Source organism: Acanthisitta chloris, unplaced genomic scaffold (genome assembly GCF_000695815.1).
Source record: "Acanthisitta chloris isolate BGI_N310 unplaced genomic scaffold, ASM69581v1 scaffold24800, whole genome shotgun sequence".
NCBI classification, from domain to species: domain Eukaryota; kingdom Metazoa; phylum Chordata; class Aves; order Passeriformes; family Acanthisittidae; genus Acanthisitta; species Acanthisitta chloris.
In genome coordinates, this window is record NW_008652566.1 from 21513 (window position 1) to 38567 (window position 17055).

The window sequence follows — 17055 nt, forward strand, 5'->3', positions numbered from 1 at the left end:
AAGTATCTTCAGTGAATCCTCCATTAAAGCAGTCATCCCAAGCAGGTTTGGCAAACAAACAAAAATCTCTCCAAAAACTGCTGTGGTTCCCCAGTTCTAAAGAACTCACCTAAACCACAAAAATCCACACATTGGGATGATCCCCCCAACACAACAGCACATTCCCCTACAATGGGAGGAGGCAAAAGTGAGGTCAATCACATGCTGTTGGCATTTTTATTAACGAAAAATCAAACTCTTGATTTCAACTTTCAGTATTCAAAATCATCAGAAAGGAAAAGAATCATACATAAACAATAACAATGTTTTTCCACAAGAAAGTGCTCTGATCTCTCCACTACTGACCCCTGCATAAGGAATGGTTCCCTGCCTATGGCAGGAGGGTTGAAATTAGATCATCTTTAAGGTCCCTTCCAACCCAAATCATTCTATGATGCTATGAATCCCTCCATTTACAATCCTCAGGTGACTGCTTAAGAGCCTCCAGAAAAAACAGACCATCTTCAAAACTGAAAATACATTTCCAATATTTTGGATTTTTGGCTTATTTCCAGAATACATTTCTCATTTGGAAAATCAGCTATAAATAAACTTTCTCCATCTGCCCACAAAAGAAACTAAAGCTACCATTTTGGCTAATTACAGATTATCTACAGACTACCTACTTCTTCCTTAATCTGGAATTTAGCTTCCTGACTTTTAAAGTCTTAGCCTTTATGAAGAAAGAATTGACATTTTCATTAAGGCACAGATATTGTAAATTTCTGCTGTTAACATTATATCTTGGTAAGAGTGGCTCTTCCTTCTGGCTGGTGCATAGAAAAAGTCACATATGCCTAAACGCAGACAGGGAGACACTTAATAAGCCATTGAAGGCAACTTCTTTTGGTGTATGAACAGAGATTGCTTCTATATTAAAGAGGTAGGAAAAGCACCTTTAAAACTATAATTGTGCTCAAGTTCCCCATTTAAAAACAAACATTTACATGATATTTTTCAAAGAATCTGCAATATTGTAATTAGAGTTTCCACAACTTAACTTTCATTCTATTCTAAGTAGAAGTGAGCGTTAGATCGGATTTCATATATTTCAGAAATAAAATGGCCTAAATTATAAAAGTCTGATTAACAAACAGCCATCAAATTTCCTTAGATATTAGATATGACAGCTACAAAACCAGAATAACTTCACATGGCTTATTCCATTCTTTGGAAGATGCACACACTCTAAAAGAACAGCCTAGTACAGGGCATGGCAGATATAAATTCAGCTACCCTGCAAGGTACATCTGCTGTGTGTCTCTATCTGGTTCCTTCAGAGGTTGCCACCAGAACCAGAGTCCCAGGATTTGAAAACCCCCTGAAAACTTGCAAAAACTGAGTTAGCAGAGCAAAATGGAAAATTTCAGTTGAAAAGAGCTGCATCACTTTGTCTTATAAAGAATATCCAACAGCACTGTAGGCACTATTTTAGTAAGCCTGTTTTTATAAGAGAGACTAATAGCTATACACAAAATCCTCACAATTGGCTGGGAAAAAACCACTTATTTCATAAATAAATCTCCCTACTTCCTTGCATACTGTATCCTGATGCGCATATATCAAGTTCAGAATGTAACCCAAAGTCCAGAATAACTGGCACTTGCCTATACAAATGTTTTACTAAAATTTTAGTTTCAAAATTCAGCTCTAGTAAAAGTACTTCTTACTCATCAAAATTATGTCCACATAAAACTGATAAAGCATACTGCAGAAAGAACTCTGAGTTGACAGTTCATAGTTAATTGTTATCATAATCTATTTTATGGAGATCCTAATTGAGTTTCATTCTTCCTTTTAGTCTTTCGGACAGGGGCAGGGGACTGTCTGCCCATGTGTAAGTCAGAGCAGCACTTCTGCCTTGCTGCACAGGATCAGAACTCAGCCTCTCAAGAGGTTGCTCTGGACTCGGGGAACAATTAACTTCAACAGCAGAGGATGGTTCTGGAGATACCTCCAATGAGAAGCTATTAACAGCTTTCTCTAAATTGGTTGTTTTCTCCTTCCTTTCAATTATAAGGGCTGAGTCACTGTTTGTCCTTTTGCTAGTAACTCCACTACCCTTTTTCTTTGTAAAACATTTTTTAAACTGACCAGGGTTTGGTTGCCTTTTCTGCTGCTTACAAATCAGGTTTTTATTCATGTTCCCATCATCACTGTCTTCACTAGAAAAACATCTGTTTTGACACACACTCTTTTTAGAAGAAGTTTTCCTAGTAGTTTCAATACAAGCTTTTTTAATGTGACAGCCAGTTGCACCTGCTGGCTTTTGAGACACTGGAAGAATTTCACACCCAGGACGCAGTGTCTCTGTTGTCTGCCCACAGAGGGTGAGAGATCTTGAACCACTTATATTATGACCTTTTTGTACCCATTCAGCCACGATGCCAGCTTTTTTGTACTGATCTTGATAGATGTGTACACTGGATTCACTTGCATAGTTTTCTGATAGCACATTTTTACTTTCCTGCATTACTTTATTTACCTGACACGAGGAAGAGACATAATTTTTATCAGGATTCAACATTTCTTTTGCTTGTTTAAAACATTTCAAAGACCCCAGTTGCATTACATCTTCAGACAACAAAGGCTGTGATGGAATGGAACCCTTCTCAAGTATTTGCTTGCTAGACCACTCCTGAAGTTGCCCTATAGCATCATTTGAAACCAAAGCATCTGCACTATCACGATGTTTATCAGACTGTGTGACATCAGAACATTCTGAGCTACTTCCTACTGTCTCATGATCTAGTGGATGCAAAGGTTTTATGCATGTAGTTAAATCAGCTGCTGGATCATGGTCATCACCTCCATGGGCTGCTGAAGCACTGAAGGTTCCTTTCCCATGAATACTGCTCAGTTGTAGGCCAGCTGTTACAGAGGAAGATGATGATATCCCTGAATATTCAGTACATTGTGAGGGCAACACAGACGAGTCAGCCAATGCACTCTGTAAGAGTGAGCAAGGTGATGCAGGCAGAGGAAGAGCAGCTGCTGATGCTGGAATCTGAACAGCTGTTATGCACGAAGCTGCAGCTAATGCTACATCTTTTGACTCAGTACTTCTCTGCTGTATCTGATCTTCTGGGGGAGGTTTTTTATATGACCTGGAGTGTTGCACAGCAAGAATTTCACATGTAGATTTTAAATCCATTTGAGAAAGAAGATTGCTAACTTCATCACAAGCATTTGATAATTCCTTTTCTTTTGGTCTGTCTTTCCTGTCTGGAAAAAAAAAATAAAAAGGGCACTTAAAATGGCATATAAACCACAGCTCAGAGTTCCTAGTGCTAAAGTATAAAATAGTAGGATTAACACACAGTCCCTGCAAGGTATAACAACCTGTTCTTGACAAAACATGATACTGCTCAACAGTGGGAGAAATATTTCTTGCTTTTGCTTCTTGTATTCTGGCAAGACACTAAGTGCATAACAAACAAGCTTTTTGACTTACTTTTCTTTTTCTTCTGATGAACTTGTGATTTTTCCACTTGATAAAGGGCAACAACTTCAGGATAAGCAGCCTGAAACAGAGACTCCTCTTCTACTGTAACTACAAATGACTCCACAGGCTCATCTTCTGGATCAACATAATGTTCTGAAAAATCAATGAATGTACTTTACCCATGTATACACACACATATCAAAGTAGGGAATAAAACACCAAAGAATTAAAAAAGGTCAACAGTACAATATTTGAGATTTAGTTACCAGTAAATTCTTTTCTTTCTGCCAGTCTCATGGCACAAAAGGGCACACTACAGGAAGAGTCTGGCAGCATAGAAAATTTTCTAGATAGTAAACACTCACAGCTCTGGGTATTCAGTGAATTAAGGTTTGAAATACACAGTTCAGGTCTTATTAACATGTACTACAAAAAGTACCTGAAGATCAAGTCCCTTGCTTTCTAGGTAGACTTTTTTCTCTTTAAAACATTACTTTTACTTTCAGGGTATGTAAAATTTAATGCACATTTTCTATTGCTTCCACAGAACAGTTTCCAATCTTGCCCATATTTCATTGCCTTAGAGTGTTGTCAAACTCTTCTCCTCTTTAATACTTTTGTCATTTTCTATGGACTGTTTTGTTCCACAATATACATAGAAACCAGACCCACCTGGTTTTTGCCACTCAATTTCAAAACAAGGAATTCCATTTTTAGTACGTGTCTTGACAACCCTGTAAGAACAAAAAGCCCATTAAATAACTTTTAAAAGTAAATTAGATAAAAACTCAGCTAAAAATATTTCAGTACTCTACCTTCTAGTGATTCCAAGGAAAAACTCTTCTTGGAATAGTGAAATTACTACACCTTTTAAAAATACACTACTCTGTATAAGCTATACAGTAAAATTTGGGGTGTAGATTTGAGTACTGAAATACTTTTTTTTTGCTTTTTAATGACCCAGCTCAGAAGAGCATTTACACAAAATAAAAAAGCTATTCTGCAACAGACAAACATAAGGCAGACTCCTTCCAACATCAGTTTGATATCTTCAGCTGACCCGCCTGAAAGGCCAGACCTGCTTGACCCACTTGGTATCCTTCTATGACAGGGTGACCTGCTTAGTGGATGAACAAAAGCTGTGGATGTTGTCCACCTAGGCTTTAGTAAAGCCTTTGACACAGTTTCCCACAGCATTCTCCTGGAGAAACTGGCTAGTCATGGCTCAGATGGGTGTAGTCAGGATGGCCAGGCCCAGAGAGTGTTGGGAATGGAGTTACATCCAGGTGGTGGCTGGTCACTAATGGTGTTCTCCAGGGATCAGTATTGGGACCAGTTCTGATCTGGACAACAAGTGTGTTCTTAGTCAGTTTACAGATGACACAAGCTAGGCAGGAATGTTGATCTGCTGGAGGGCAGGAAGGCTCTGCAGAGAGATCTGGACAGGCTGGATCGACAGGCCAAGGCCAGTTGTATGCTGTCCAACAAACTAAAGTGCCAGGTCCTGCACTTGGGTCACAACAACTGCATGCACTGCTATAGGCTTGGGGCAGAGGCTGGAAAGCTGCCTAGAGTAAAAGGACCTGGGGCTCCTGGTCTACAGCAGCCAAACATGAGCCAGCAGTGTGCCCAGGTGGCCAAGAAGTTCAATGGCATCCTGGCTTGTGTCAGCAATAGTATGGCCAGCAGGACCAGGGCAGTGATTATCCCTTTATATTCAGCACTAGTGAGGCCACATCTTGAGTCCTGTGCTCAGTTTTGGGCCCCTCACTACAAGAGGTGCTGGAGCTTGTCCAGAGAAGGGCAATGGAGCTGGAGAAGGGTCTGAAGCATGAGTCTTATGAGGAGCATCTGAGGGAGCTGGGGGTGTTTAGTCTACAGAAAAGCAGGCTTGGGGGGAGGGACCTTATTGCTCTATGGCTACCTGAAAGGAGGTTGTAGGGAGATGAGCATCAGTCTCTTTCACCAAGTAACATGGGATAGGGACAGAGCAAATAACCTCATGTTGCCCCAGGGAAGGTGTAGATTGGCTGTTGGGAAAAAGGCCTTCACTGAAAATGTCGTCGAACACTGCAACAGGCTGCCCAGGCAAGCAGTTGAGTCATCATCCCTGGAGGTATTTAATTTAAAAGATGTATAGATGTGGCACTGAGGAACATGGTTTAGTGGTAGACTTGGCAGTGTTGGGTTAATGGTTAGATTTGATGATCTCAGATGTCTTCTCCAGCCTAAATGATTCTATGATTTTAAGACAGTAATGCCAGAGGAGACTGCTTCCATAATGGATGGCAATTTTCCAAATGGCCAGACAAGGCCATTCACCTTTTGCATGAGAGCATGAGGGAAGATAAACATTAACTAAGCAGGGACAGTCTGTCACTATGAGATTTTTCTATAAACATTGTCTAAACCCTGACCTTGCTGAATCATTACTGCATTTTTAAACACTTGTTAACAAAAGAAATCTAGAGCACACACAGTCTTTTAAATGCTTGAAACATTAGAAAGTGTTATAAGCAGAGCAGGTCAATGAATTCATTCATTGAGGCAAATGCTGACAATTTATGTTGCCACTCTATTTAAAAAGCATCCCCCAAACAGTCTCTCCATCCTTTTGAAAGACAACAGTGAATATAACAACTTTTTTGCAAGTAATAATTTAAGACTATGACACATCAACCCAGAAGAGATACTATCACACTGTTAATGATTGTCCTCCTGTCCCCTAAAATTGATGTCTAAAAATCTTGACCAGCATCTAGGAACATGGCAAAATTACTAACCTTCTTGCGACACAAGAATTAGGGGGGCAGGGGGAATTTGGGTTTCATTTGGGAAATAAAACCATCAGATAAAGTTAAAACTAAGTCACAATTCCCTTCCCACAGTGAAGTTCAGATTTGCCAACAGACACTGTAGATTCTAGAAGTTATCCCAAGTTTAAGAAAACATTAGATCATTAAAACAATAAAATATTTTGAGAACTGATAGAACAAGAAGATACTAATTCTGTCTCAGAAAACCACTGAGTAACAGAAACCTGGATGGTGGGAAACTATTCTGGGGGCAAGTAGTTACATGTTTAGCTTGCTTTTTTTCCTCCCTGCAGATTAATTTTTAGTAACAGGATATTTGGTCATTTTTACATTCATGAAAGCAGCAGTCCTGAATAAAAAGTAGTTTTGAGATGGGGTAGCAAAATAGAACCATAAGCCAATGATTTCATCAGACACATAGTACAAGGACAGTTGATAGGTCTATTAAGAAATCAGAGACCATGACTGAACCTGCAGATGTTAATTTCTAAGCCTAGGCTCTTATTTTGAACCACAGAAGTCAATTAAACTTCTGCTAAGTACCTGAGCAGGGGATCAAACCAGTAATGCTAAATCTCATGTGCAAATCCAAGGAAACAGAACAGAAAGTAAGCATGGGAAAAAGCAGGCACTGCCAGTTAGGCTGAAAGGAAACTGCTCTTGGTATTACTTTGTGCAGCACTAGTATAAAAATTGGTGCAAAATAAGCACAAAGCTTGAAATAAAGATGAGAGAAAACCATTTTATATCTGTAAAAAAAGGAAAAACCCCATGATTTTTATCTGGCAGCAGAAGCAAACATATTACGTTCAAGGCATCAAGCTACATTACCGTATTGCCTGCAATTGTTTGGAGTCAATGTATCCAGATTTTCTCTGGATCATATCATAACGTGTCAATAGTGCTAAAAGCTTCTTACAAGCATAATCTTTGGTCCATTCCATCTTCTCTGAAGCAAATATCTGTTAGTATAAAAAAACCAAACAACCAAACTTGAGATCTTTCTTTATTCTGATAGATACCATGCTTTGGAAGCTATGTAGTCCTGTACACAGGACTAAATACTTGAAATATATAGGATACTTGAATACCTAAGATGCATTTATATGTCAGCCTAATGTTATCTCACTGCCAAGTGAGGGAACAGTCACACCTAAAAGGGCAGATTCATAAGCTGTCAATGACCAGCCATAGGAACAGCTGGGTAGTGGCAGCAGAAGGGGTAAGACAGTTGTTAAACACATCTTCATATTCAGATCAGCTATGTAAGGAACTCTGAATATCAAGTAAAAATCCTTCTTAGAAAACAATGCTAACATGCATATGTTAACACACACACACCCCTCCACCCCCTCATCTAATAAAAATGAAAACAATGGGAAGTGACCTTTTTTCTGAGTTATCTTTCTTCCACTTTCCTACATACAACTGATGTTTTTTACAGCAACTGATGTTTTTTCGGTCTTCAATTTTAGGCTTTCAAAAACAATGAGGTACAGTAAGATGTTATAACAACATTCTTTAATTCTTACTTCCAGTAACATTACCAACAAAGACCAAAATTAGCACAGATGCTTTTTTAGTAATAAAGACAGAGCTGAATATCCAGTATTTTTTTTTATATACCTGAAAGGACAATAAATTTGGCCTTCGATATTCTTTTATGTTGATCAATTTATTCTTGTTTACAAGAAATTCTTGGATAACCTTGAGACACAACAAAAAAGAGGCAGTTTAAGAAAGGGCAGAAAATTAAAATTTCAATTACTTGATTAAAAAAATGAATATTTAAATAGGTTTGTTTGTTACCTCAGAGAATGGAAAGCCCTCACAACTCTTAGCTTTTCTGCAGAAGAAATAAATGAGTTAGGAACTGAATACAAATGGAAAAATGTATAATTTAAGTGCTCACCCTGCATATGAACACAGGGAAAAGCAGTTCAATTTTCAAGACATTCTTACTTTCTGATATTGTCCTCCACTGCACTTGCTTCTTTCATGCGCTCTAACTGATGCCATTCACAAGGGCAGCAGCGTGTGGAGTCACTGGGACTGCAGTGTCGTGTGCTTTCACAGAACTTACATCCACTGTGCTCATGTTCCTTGTAAGATCCTACAGAAACGGATACACATGTGAGGAAAAGGGGTTTTCAACATCGCAAAAAATATAAAAAGCCATATTACAAACACAAAGCTCAGAACACCTATGAATGTGACATGTATAGCAGCTGTAAGCAGACCTGAGTGCATTAGCTGCATTTAAGTATATATAGTAAAAACTGACAAATGTATGAAAGCTTCTATTTTCCTTTCCCCACCTGCAACAGTTTCAGACCTTATGCTGAAAATTTTATTACCTAAAACTACAGAAATAGTGCATGACAACCTGGTAAACTTACACAAGCAACATATTTGAAAGAAGCTTTTCCTTAACCAAATGATGGGTTTGAACAAGTTCATTAATCAAAGATGCTACCAAAATAAAGGTCCTTAATCTTAAATTCTTTCTAAGAAAACACTGCAGGAAAACCCATCAATTTTATTATTTAGCCCTCTTGATGCAGGACCATTTGGGCGACTAGAAAATGGCATACTTCCTTTACTGGTAATGTTAAAAAGGCAATGTCTGGCATCACACAACAGCATTGGGATAACATTCCAGCTGCTGTCAACTAATTTCAAATTTGAAGAACAGTAGTCCCAAACCTTAAAAGTATATGTACTTGATTGGGACTAGATGATCTTTAAGGTCCACTGCAACTCCTTCACATTCTATGATATATAAAGGTATATATATACAATACTAAAAGTGTGAAGATAGTCCAGAAGCTGAGAAGAAAAACATTTTTTAATGCTAGCAATAATAAAACCCCAAAACCCAATCAAACAAAAAAACCCCATCATCTCCCCCCAGAACAAAAAGTAAACAATTAGGCCAAAAATTAAATTCAGCACTTTTCACACTGACCTGGATGATGGCACTCAGAACAGTGAATTACCCTTTTAACAACCAAAAGTGGATTATTATCACACTGAAATTGTTCTTTCCATTGCTCAAACCTAAAAGGATATTAAAAGATCAAGATATATATTTTAACTTTCACACTTAAAACACTGAAAAATACTCTTCTTATACTTCACAGACATCTATTCAAAACAATTTTCCAACCTATGAAACAGACTTTTTTACAATCCATTATATGATTGTTGGATTTCTACTACTGACACACATTATGACAACAAACGTAGAAAGCACTTGGTATCTCAAATCCTGATCCACAACCCAATTAAAAATCAGCAAGTCTCATCAGTCCCTATGATTTTCTTTCCAATAGATCAACATATACCTTCTAGCTCAAGTGCTAGGAGTCAGCTGATGTTTAAAACAATTGAGAAGCTTGCTAAATGAATTTGGTGTTTTGCTAGGCAAACGTAAGGTAAAGAACATGGTATTCCCATGCTTCCTCCCTCTGGCCCACCTCGATCAATGAAAGACTTACAAAGATGTTATAGAATCACAGAATGGTCAGTTTGGAAGGGACCATAGTGGGTCATCTGGTCCAACCTCCCTGCCCAAGCAGGCTCATCCCAGAGCACATAGCACAGAATTGCACCCAGACAGTTCTTGAATATCTCCAGTGATGGAAACTCCACAGCCTCTCTGGGCAATCTGTTCCAGTGTGTGGTCACTCATATACAGTGAAGTTCTTCCTCATATTCAGGTGGAACTTCCTGTGCCTCAGTTTCTGCCTGTTGCCTCTTGCCCTATTGCTTGTCACCACCAAACAGGGCCTGGCTCCATCCTCTTGACACCCTCTCTTCAGATACGTATAGACATTAATGAGGTCCCATCTCGATCATCTCTACTCAAGGCTGAACAGGCCCAGCTCCTTCAGCCTTTCCTTGTAAGAGACTGTCTTGGAACTGAAGTACATACTATTAAGCCTTTGAATAAATAAAGCACTTACATAAATTTCCATTTTACCTTTGCAGTAAGTTTTGACCTTGCAGAGTCTCAATTAACTTTAAAGCTTTTTCCTTCCCAACTCCTGGGACCCCCTATAGAGACAGAAATATGAAAGTGATCCCAGACGTTGAAAATAAATGGACAAAAATATATTTGCCCAAGTTTTAAGGGCAGAGGTGACAGATGATAGCTGTACTGCCACTGTAACACACGAGTTGCATAAAATGTTTGTATGCAGAACAGCACCTCAGAAAAAACAAGACATTACAAAGCATCTTCACAAACAATGGAGTTCTCACACCTTGCTTCAATATAATCAACATCGAAACTTTTCTCTTCACCTCCATTATAGAAGAGGTTTGCAGTAATACGTAACGGTTCGAGGAAGACTGATGTTCATGAAGCATTTTGATTACCTTTAACCTTCCACAAATAAAATTTAAATTGACTTACTAAGCATCTTCTTCAACTAGATCACAGTAACGGTGCACTGCACACAGCTTTGTTAGCATTCACATCTCCCTTGATACAGTTTTATGTTTTTCAAGACAGTATAAGTGTCTAATAAAAAAAAATTAAATTGCTTACCTTTGGAAGGTAATCACAACCCAGAAGAATAGCTAGCCCAATCAAAGACTCCCTGTCACAACCAAGTTTCTCCTTAATAGAGGACATAGTGTAACAGTCGAGATGTGGATCCTGCTAGAGAAATTTATTGCACAATATTTCTGTTACATCAGGGAAGGAACTGCCCTGAGTCATGTTCACTTGTGATTGCTTATCCACCTATTCACCCAAACCTGAAGGAAACAGGTCTATCCCATAAGAGGAATCTAATAGCACAGAAACAAATGGCAATTAAAGTTTGTAATGTAATGCATGGACACCATGCATTACAACTACAATTCTGGAATTTCAAATTTTAAGTATGGGCATCAGCTGATGAAAGAAACTAAAATAAAGCCAAGTGGTGTTTTTATTGTTTGCTACCTATGGAAAAAACGTAGCAAAACTAACATTGAGACCTAGTGGCTGTGCAAGTCATCTCACGAACTGCAGTTTTTAAAATATGCGTAAACATTTTAAGGTGGTACTTGAATAAAAAAAAAAAAAGAAAAAGAAAAAATGATGTTACCTAGCATGTTAGACATGAGCTAAAGGAACATTTGAAGCTTTGAAGGCTAGAGAGACTCAAACACGACATGAAATCCAGATTAACATGAATCAAAACATAGGACACTGCTCTCTTTCTCAGAAAAGACAGGAAAATTCCCACACAAGCCAACAACCCAAAGCAATCCATTTCTCTAGAAGAGATGCTCCTGGCAGACACATGTTTACATAAATTATTTTTTTATGCTGACTTTTATATGTAACAACGTACACCTGAAAGCCTGAGCTTGCCTTCATTGTTGGTGATAAATAGCAAGGAAGTTGAATGAAAGAAAATAAGCAGGTCAAGGAAGAACTCAAACATGCTGTCTCATCAAAGCAAATAATCTTTCGCTAAGGAAGGATATTGAGGTGCTGGAGTGGGTCCAGAGAAGAGCAATGAGGCTGGTGAAGGGACTCGAGCACAAGTGCTATGAGGAGAGGCTGAGGGAGCTGGGATTGTTTAGCCTGGAGAAGAAGAGGCTCTTATAACCCTCTACAACTCCCTGAAAGGAGGTTGGCGTCAGGTGGGGGTTGGTCTCTTCTCCCAGGCAGCCAGCAGTAGGACAAGAGGGCACAGACTCAAGCTCTGCCAGGGTAAGTTTAGGTTGGATATTAGGAAGAGATTTTTTACAGAGAGAGTAATCAGGCATTGGAATGTGCTGCCCGGGAAGATGAGACTGGATGTGGCACTTAGTGCCATGGTCTAGTAACCACAGTAGGGTTGGACTCAATGGTCTTTGAGGTCTCTTCCAACCCAGTTGATTCTATGACTCTATGATTATAAATTACAGAAACTTGGGGTTGTCTTTCACTAGTTCTGGATAATTGTATTCTTAACAAATGAACAACTCAAGGTCATAAAATGATTTGGGGTTTTTGCACGATCGCAACAATTGATTATGGTACAGATGGACAAATCCCTATTCTATTCATGTTACATTAGGACTAATAGTATTAATTATAAGTATATTTATAATATGCAAGTGTGTGAACACTGACATTAGATGCAGGAGGTTGACCACTCCCATGTGCCCTAAAGGTAAATTTATAACAAGCAATTATTTCTCTCAACTTCCTCACTGTAGAAGAAAGGGGAAAAAGAAGTTTGCTTCTTAGCTTTATATGACACATCACAGGGCACTACAAACACAGATAATATTACCCTAAGTGGGTTTTAAGTCAGTAGTTTTGTTCTTACATCCAATACACTAATTGCCAAAACCAAAGAAAATGTTCCTGTCTTAAACATACTATTTTAAACAAACCCAACTACTAGAGGGTAAGTGCAATAAGATCTAAGTAATTTTTTCAAGTCCCTTCTTTCTATTTACATTTCTGGAAAAAGTCTAAACAGAGGTGGGAACGGGATGAGGTACATTACCTTAGCATTCATGGCAAAGTTCCTATAAACTGTTTGAGCTCCATATAAGAAAGCATCTCCATCATTGGTAATGCAGCCATCAACATGTCCTTTTGCATTTAAGTAGGCACACATTGCCTCTGCTTCCCCAGCTGCTTGAACCCAAGGAACACCTAAACACTCCAGCAGTTCAAGACACTAAAAGAAGGAACCCAAAAGGAAAGAGATTGAATGCTGAGTCACTAATTCACTTATTAGCATGCATTTTCTCGGACACAAGTGCACATAAAAACTGCTGCTGTTGCACTGCCTGTAGAACACTACATCAATACAAGCACTGCTTTAGCAAAAATAGGGTTTACTCTAACAGTGAAAAGAAACATCCAACAAAGAGCTAAGTATTAATTACAGAACTTGAACACAGCATGATTAATGGTCACTTCTTCACAAAAATCTTAACACTTCAAAGAGATATTTAGGATGTTTGCAAAAGAAGAGTAACAAAGGAGTATTTATCTCTGTGAAGCAATGATGTTTACCCAAGCAGTAATACTGAGCTAGCACAGACATCTTCCAAGAGGTGCCAGAATCCCTGAAGATATCAAGCATCACAGTACAATGCTGTCAGCCTACCAAGACTGAAGCACAGTCTAAGACATACTGATACGTAATCATATATATACTTCTCACAAATTTCAGAGAAAGTAATTTATTTTAGAATTTAAGAATAAAACATGAATTGCTATGTACAATCTACTGAACCCACAAGTGTCCATAAATTCTATTTCATAAAATTTTGAATAGACAAAAATGGTTTCATTTCATGTCCATCTTCTGCAACAATGAAGAAAATTACTGAATAGGTGGTCTTTGCAACCAGAGTTGTCTCAATAATTTATACCAAGACAACTACACAATCTTCCTTTTACCCTAATTCCTTAGGTTTCCAATAAGTGTATCCTTTTAGCTATACAGCTAGTTTACCAAATCATAGACCTACGTTACAAAACCTAGCGATTGGGTATACTCCTTATGTTTTTATTTTTTATATTATTACAAAAACACACTAGCTTTGTTTATGTAGGTACAGGACACACTCTTGTTTTCAGTATATTCCAATCCAGGGGGAGGAATAAAAAGAAGCATCAATACTAACACTGCAAAAGAATAACAAAGTTCAATTTCTGTAATAAACACTCAGTTATGGCTGTCACTCACTACAGCATAACATGCAAGGGGACACATCAAATAAGAAAATTATTCTAACTGACACTGTCCATCTAGTACAACAGTTAAGAGACGCTGTAACGCCCAACTTCAAAGGTGTGTGTTCCCTCAAGTCTCAAAATAGTGTTTAAATGTCTCGTATAAAATACTACTAATCATTTCATTGTGTATAAAACTATTAATTCTTTCAAGTATTTAATTTGGTTAAGATTTTTTCCTATCACATTAAAAACACTGCAACACAATCCTCAATTACTCACCTCTTTTAACATGGCTTTAAATGAAGATCTCCCTGTTCTTTCAGCTCCAACTTTCTTCGAAGGTCCATAGCGCATCTCATTCCTCTTACTCATGGTCTCTGCTTTCAACCTGGGGGCCTCTCCTTCCATGACAAACACGAGTTTAATGTCCATTGACGTGAAGCAAGACAACCGAAAAAATAGGTTTCTGCAATAAAGCAAAGTGTTCCATAAGCTGTATCATTACTGAAGCCTGAGTTCTTCAGAGGTTTTCCTTATACCCCTTAGCCTACCTCAAGCACAATCTTATCATTCTTTCCACCTCTTATGATTCTCTCACCCCCCAAGCTAACAAACCTTTTCTCTATGTCCCAGTCTTTGGGTGAAGTTGTTATACTATGGAATTACAACAGCAATACCACATTGTAAGGGACCTTTAAGAAATGTCTGTTTGACATTGCCTGGCCTTGATGGCTTGTTGTGGGGCAAAGGCATGGCTGATTGCCTCAAAGCTTGCTGAGACACGGGATGCCTCTCCTCTGGCCAATCCTCCAGCTGCCCAGACCAGGAGGCACCATTGTCCAAATCACTTCCAGCTGCTGGGAATTGCTCAGCTTCAGGGAAACTGACCAATCTGTGCTCTGACAGGGCCCTATAAAAAGGACCAGCATCCAGAGCATGGCAGATACTGACCACCAAAGAAAAGACGACTGTGGCTCATCAGAACACTGATAGACTTACGGAGGCGACTATCTCTGTTTCTGCGTGACTATGGATTTGTCCAAATCACTTCCAGCTGCTGGGAATTGCTCAGCTTCAGGGAAACTGACCAATCTGTGCTCTGACAGGGCCCTATAAAAAGGACCAGCATCCAGAGCATGGCAGATACTGACCACCAAAGAAAAGACGACTGTGGCTCATCAGAACACTGATAGACTTACGGAGGCGACTATCTCTGTTTCTGCGTGACTATGGATCATCGGAACATTGCTGCATCCTATGGTGGTGACTCTCTCTGCTTTGGCATCTCAAACCTTGCTTGCTTTCCCCTTTTCTGTTTCTAACTTTCTAATCACCCCTTCTCTCCCACTTGTGTGACCAATAATGTCATCTCATTGCCTAACAGTATTTTGTCCTTGCTTGTGTCTTAATTCACATTGAGGTAATCGATCGAACACTCATGAGTCTAATCGGACTAGGACACACATAAGGACAAGAAAGACCTTTTTGGGGTGTAAAGATGTAAGCAAATATAAAAGGCTAAATAAAAACCTCAACATTCAATATCCAAAGTCTGCTTCCAAACATGTACCCCCATTGATTCTTTTACACCAATAGAAAGGCTAGAGCATGCATGACTCTCAGCATACTCTGAACTAACTAGCAATCAAACTACTGAGACAAACAGTTGAAACTCCCATACTACCTCTCATCACACAGCCTCAGAAATACAGGGTATTAGCACATTGAATTGTGTTCCTTGATAATCCGCATATCACACGGTGCTACACCACAGCAAGACAAACATGGTTCTGCTTACATCCATCTCATCCTTACCCATAGTCGAGGCCCCAAGACAAAGTAAGTTGGGCCCAAGAACTTCTGTTTGCACCTGAGCATTAAGCTGAATTCAGCCAGTATGACCGAGTCTTCATGTCAAACCCTTTATGTATATAGCACAAGCGATAACCAAATCAAAACACCAGTCATGTGAATTTCAGAGATAGTCTTATATTTGGAGTAAGTATCATACTTAAATTATACAGCTCCAAGACTCCTGGTTACACTAATTTATAATGGATACTATACCTCAGATGTGGCTTGGTAACTACTCCAATCATGTTTTTAACACTCTGTGCTTCACAAACCCACAAACTTAAGTCAACAGCAAGTGTTTTTCCTTTGAGACTGCTCAGGTTGACAGGTTGCTTCACAGGCTCAAGGATTTGCCACAGATTAGTAACTCCCATTGTTCTAGCTTCTTTCTTGTCAGCACCAAGGTTTTAGCTGTGAAGACCAAACAAAACAAAATACTTTCAGAATATAACATTTAGTATAATGAATGTGAGGTTCAGAAAATATTTTGTCATTACCAGTTCTATTTTTATGAGCTGTAAGGCAATCAGATCTTCTATGTGTGTAGTGACTTCAGTTCACAGGTGGTTTATTACTAAATACCTTATCTGGACTGTACATTTTCATTACTAATAAGCTGAACATAAATAAAAAGAAACTCAGTTGAGGAAAAGAAAACCATAAAACTTATTCGTTCCCAAATTTCATGTCTCCCTTATATTAACACAATCCAAGCCTTATTCAAAAACAAAAAACCCCCACAACACCTCAAGGGAATTACTTCCTGACTTACATTACATTCCTGGTAGGAATGAAGTTAAAAGTTTTCTGTTCAAATAGAAGTATCTTGAAGCCACATGAGGAATAATGAAAACATATACTTAGGGAGTATATTTTCCTCCGTTGAAAAGAAGGGAAAACAAGGAGGAGGGAAAACGAGAGCCCATAACACGTTTATAACAACACTTCCTCTCGGCGCCACCGAGAGGTCAGGTCACTTTAACCGTTCGGTCAGAAAGGGTCGAAGCCCACGGGACGGATGGGACACACTGGCACAGCTCTGCCAACAAACCCGCGCCTGTGCAGCACCGCAGCGAGACGCTCCAGCATTTACACCGCTCCTCGGCCTCCGGCGGACGCGAACCGCAGGACGAAACCAAAGCCGAGAGCTCAGTGCGCGGGCTCACCCGAACTCCCTCCCCGCCCGCAGCGTTTGAAGCTCCCGCCCTGCG

General features: G+C 39.1%; 1 protein-coding gene across 1 annotated transcript; it reads right to left on the reverse strand.

Moving 5' to 3' along the window:
• Nucleotides 1-1813: 1813 nt before the first annotated feature.
• Nucleotides 1814-16218, reverse strand: GEN1 (GEN1 Holliday junction 5' flap endonuclease). Its single transcript, XM_009077810.1, has 13 exons — nucleotides 16058-16218; nucleotides 14270-14456; nucleotides 12804-12980; nucleotides 10856-10966; nucleotides 10286-10359; nucleotides 9269-9360; nucleotides 8263-8413; nucleotides 8110-8146; nucleotides 7927-8007; nucleotides 7132-7262; nucleotides 4157-4218; nucleotides 3494-3637; nucleotides 1814-3264 (listed from the first exon to the last, which is right to left on the reverse strand). The coding sequence occupies exons 1-13, from the start codon at nucleotides 16216-16218 to the stop codon at nucleotides 1814-1816; spliced, it is 2859 nt and encodes a 952-aa protein (XP_009076058.1).
• Nucleotides 16219-17055: the final 837 nt, after the last annotated feature.

Coding starts and splice junctions, on each gene's coding strand:
- GEN1 (XM_009077810.1), bottom strand. CDS start 16,218: ATGGGAGTTACTAATCTGTGGCAAATCCTTGAGCCTGTGAAGCAACCT. Junction 10,967..12,803: donor ACTTTGCCATGAATGCTAAG/GTAATGTACCTC, acceptor TTTCTCTAGCAG/GATCCACATCTCGACTGTTA. Junction 4,219..7,131: donor AAACAATTGCAGGCAATACG/GTAATGTAGCTT, acceptor TTGTTCTTACAG/GGTTGTCAAGACACGTACTA.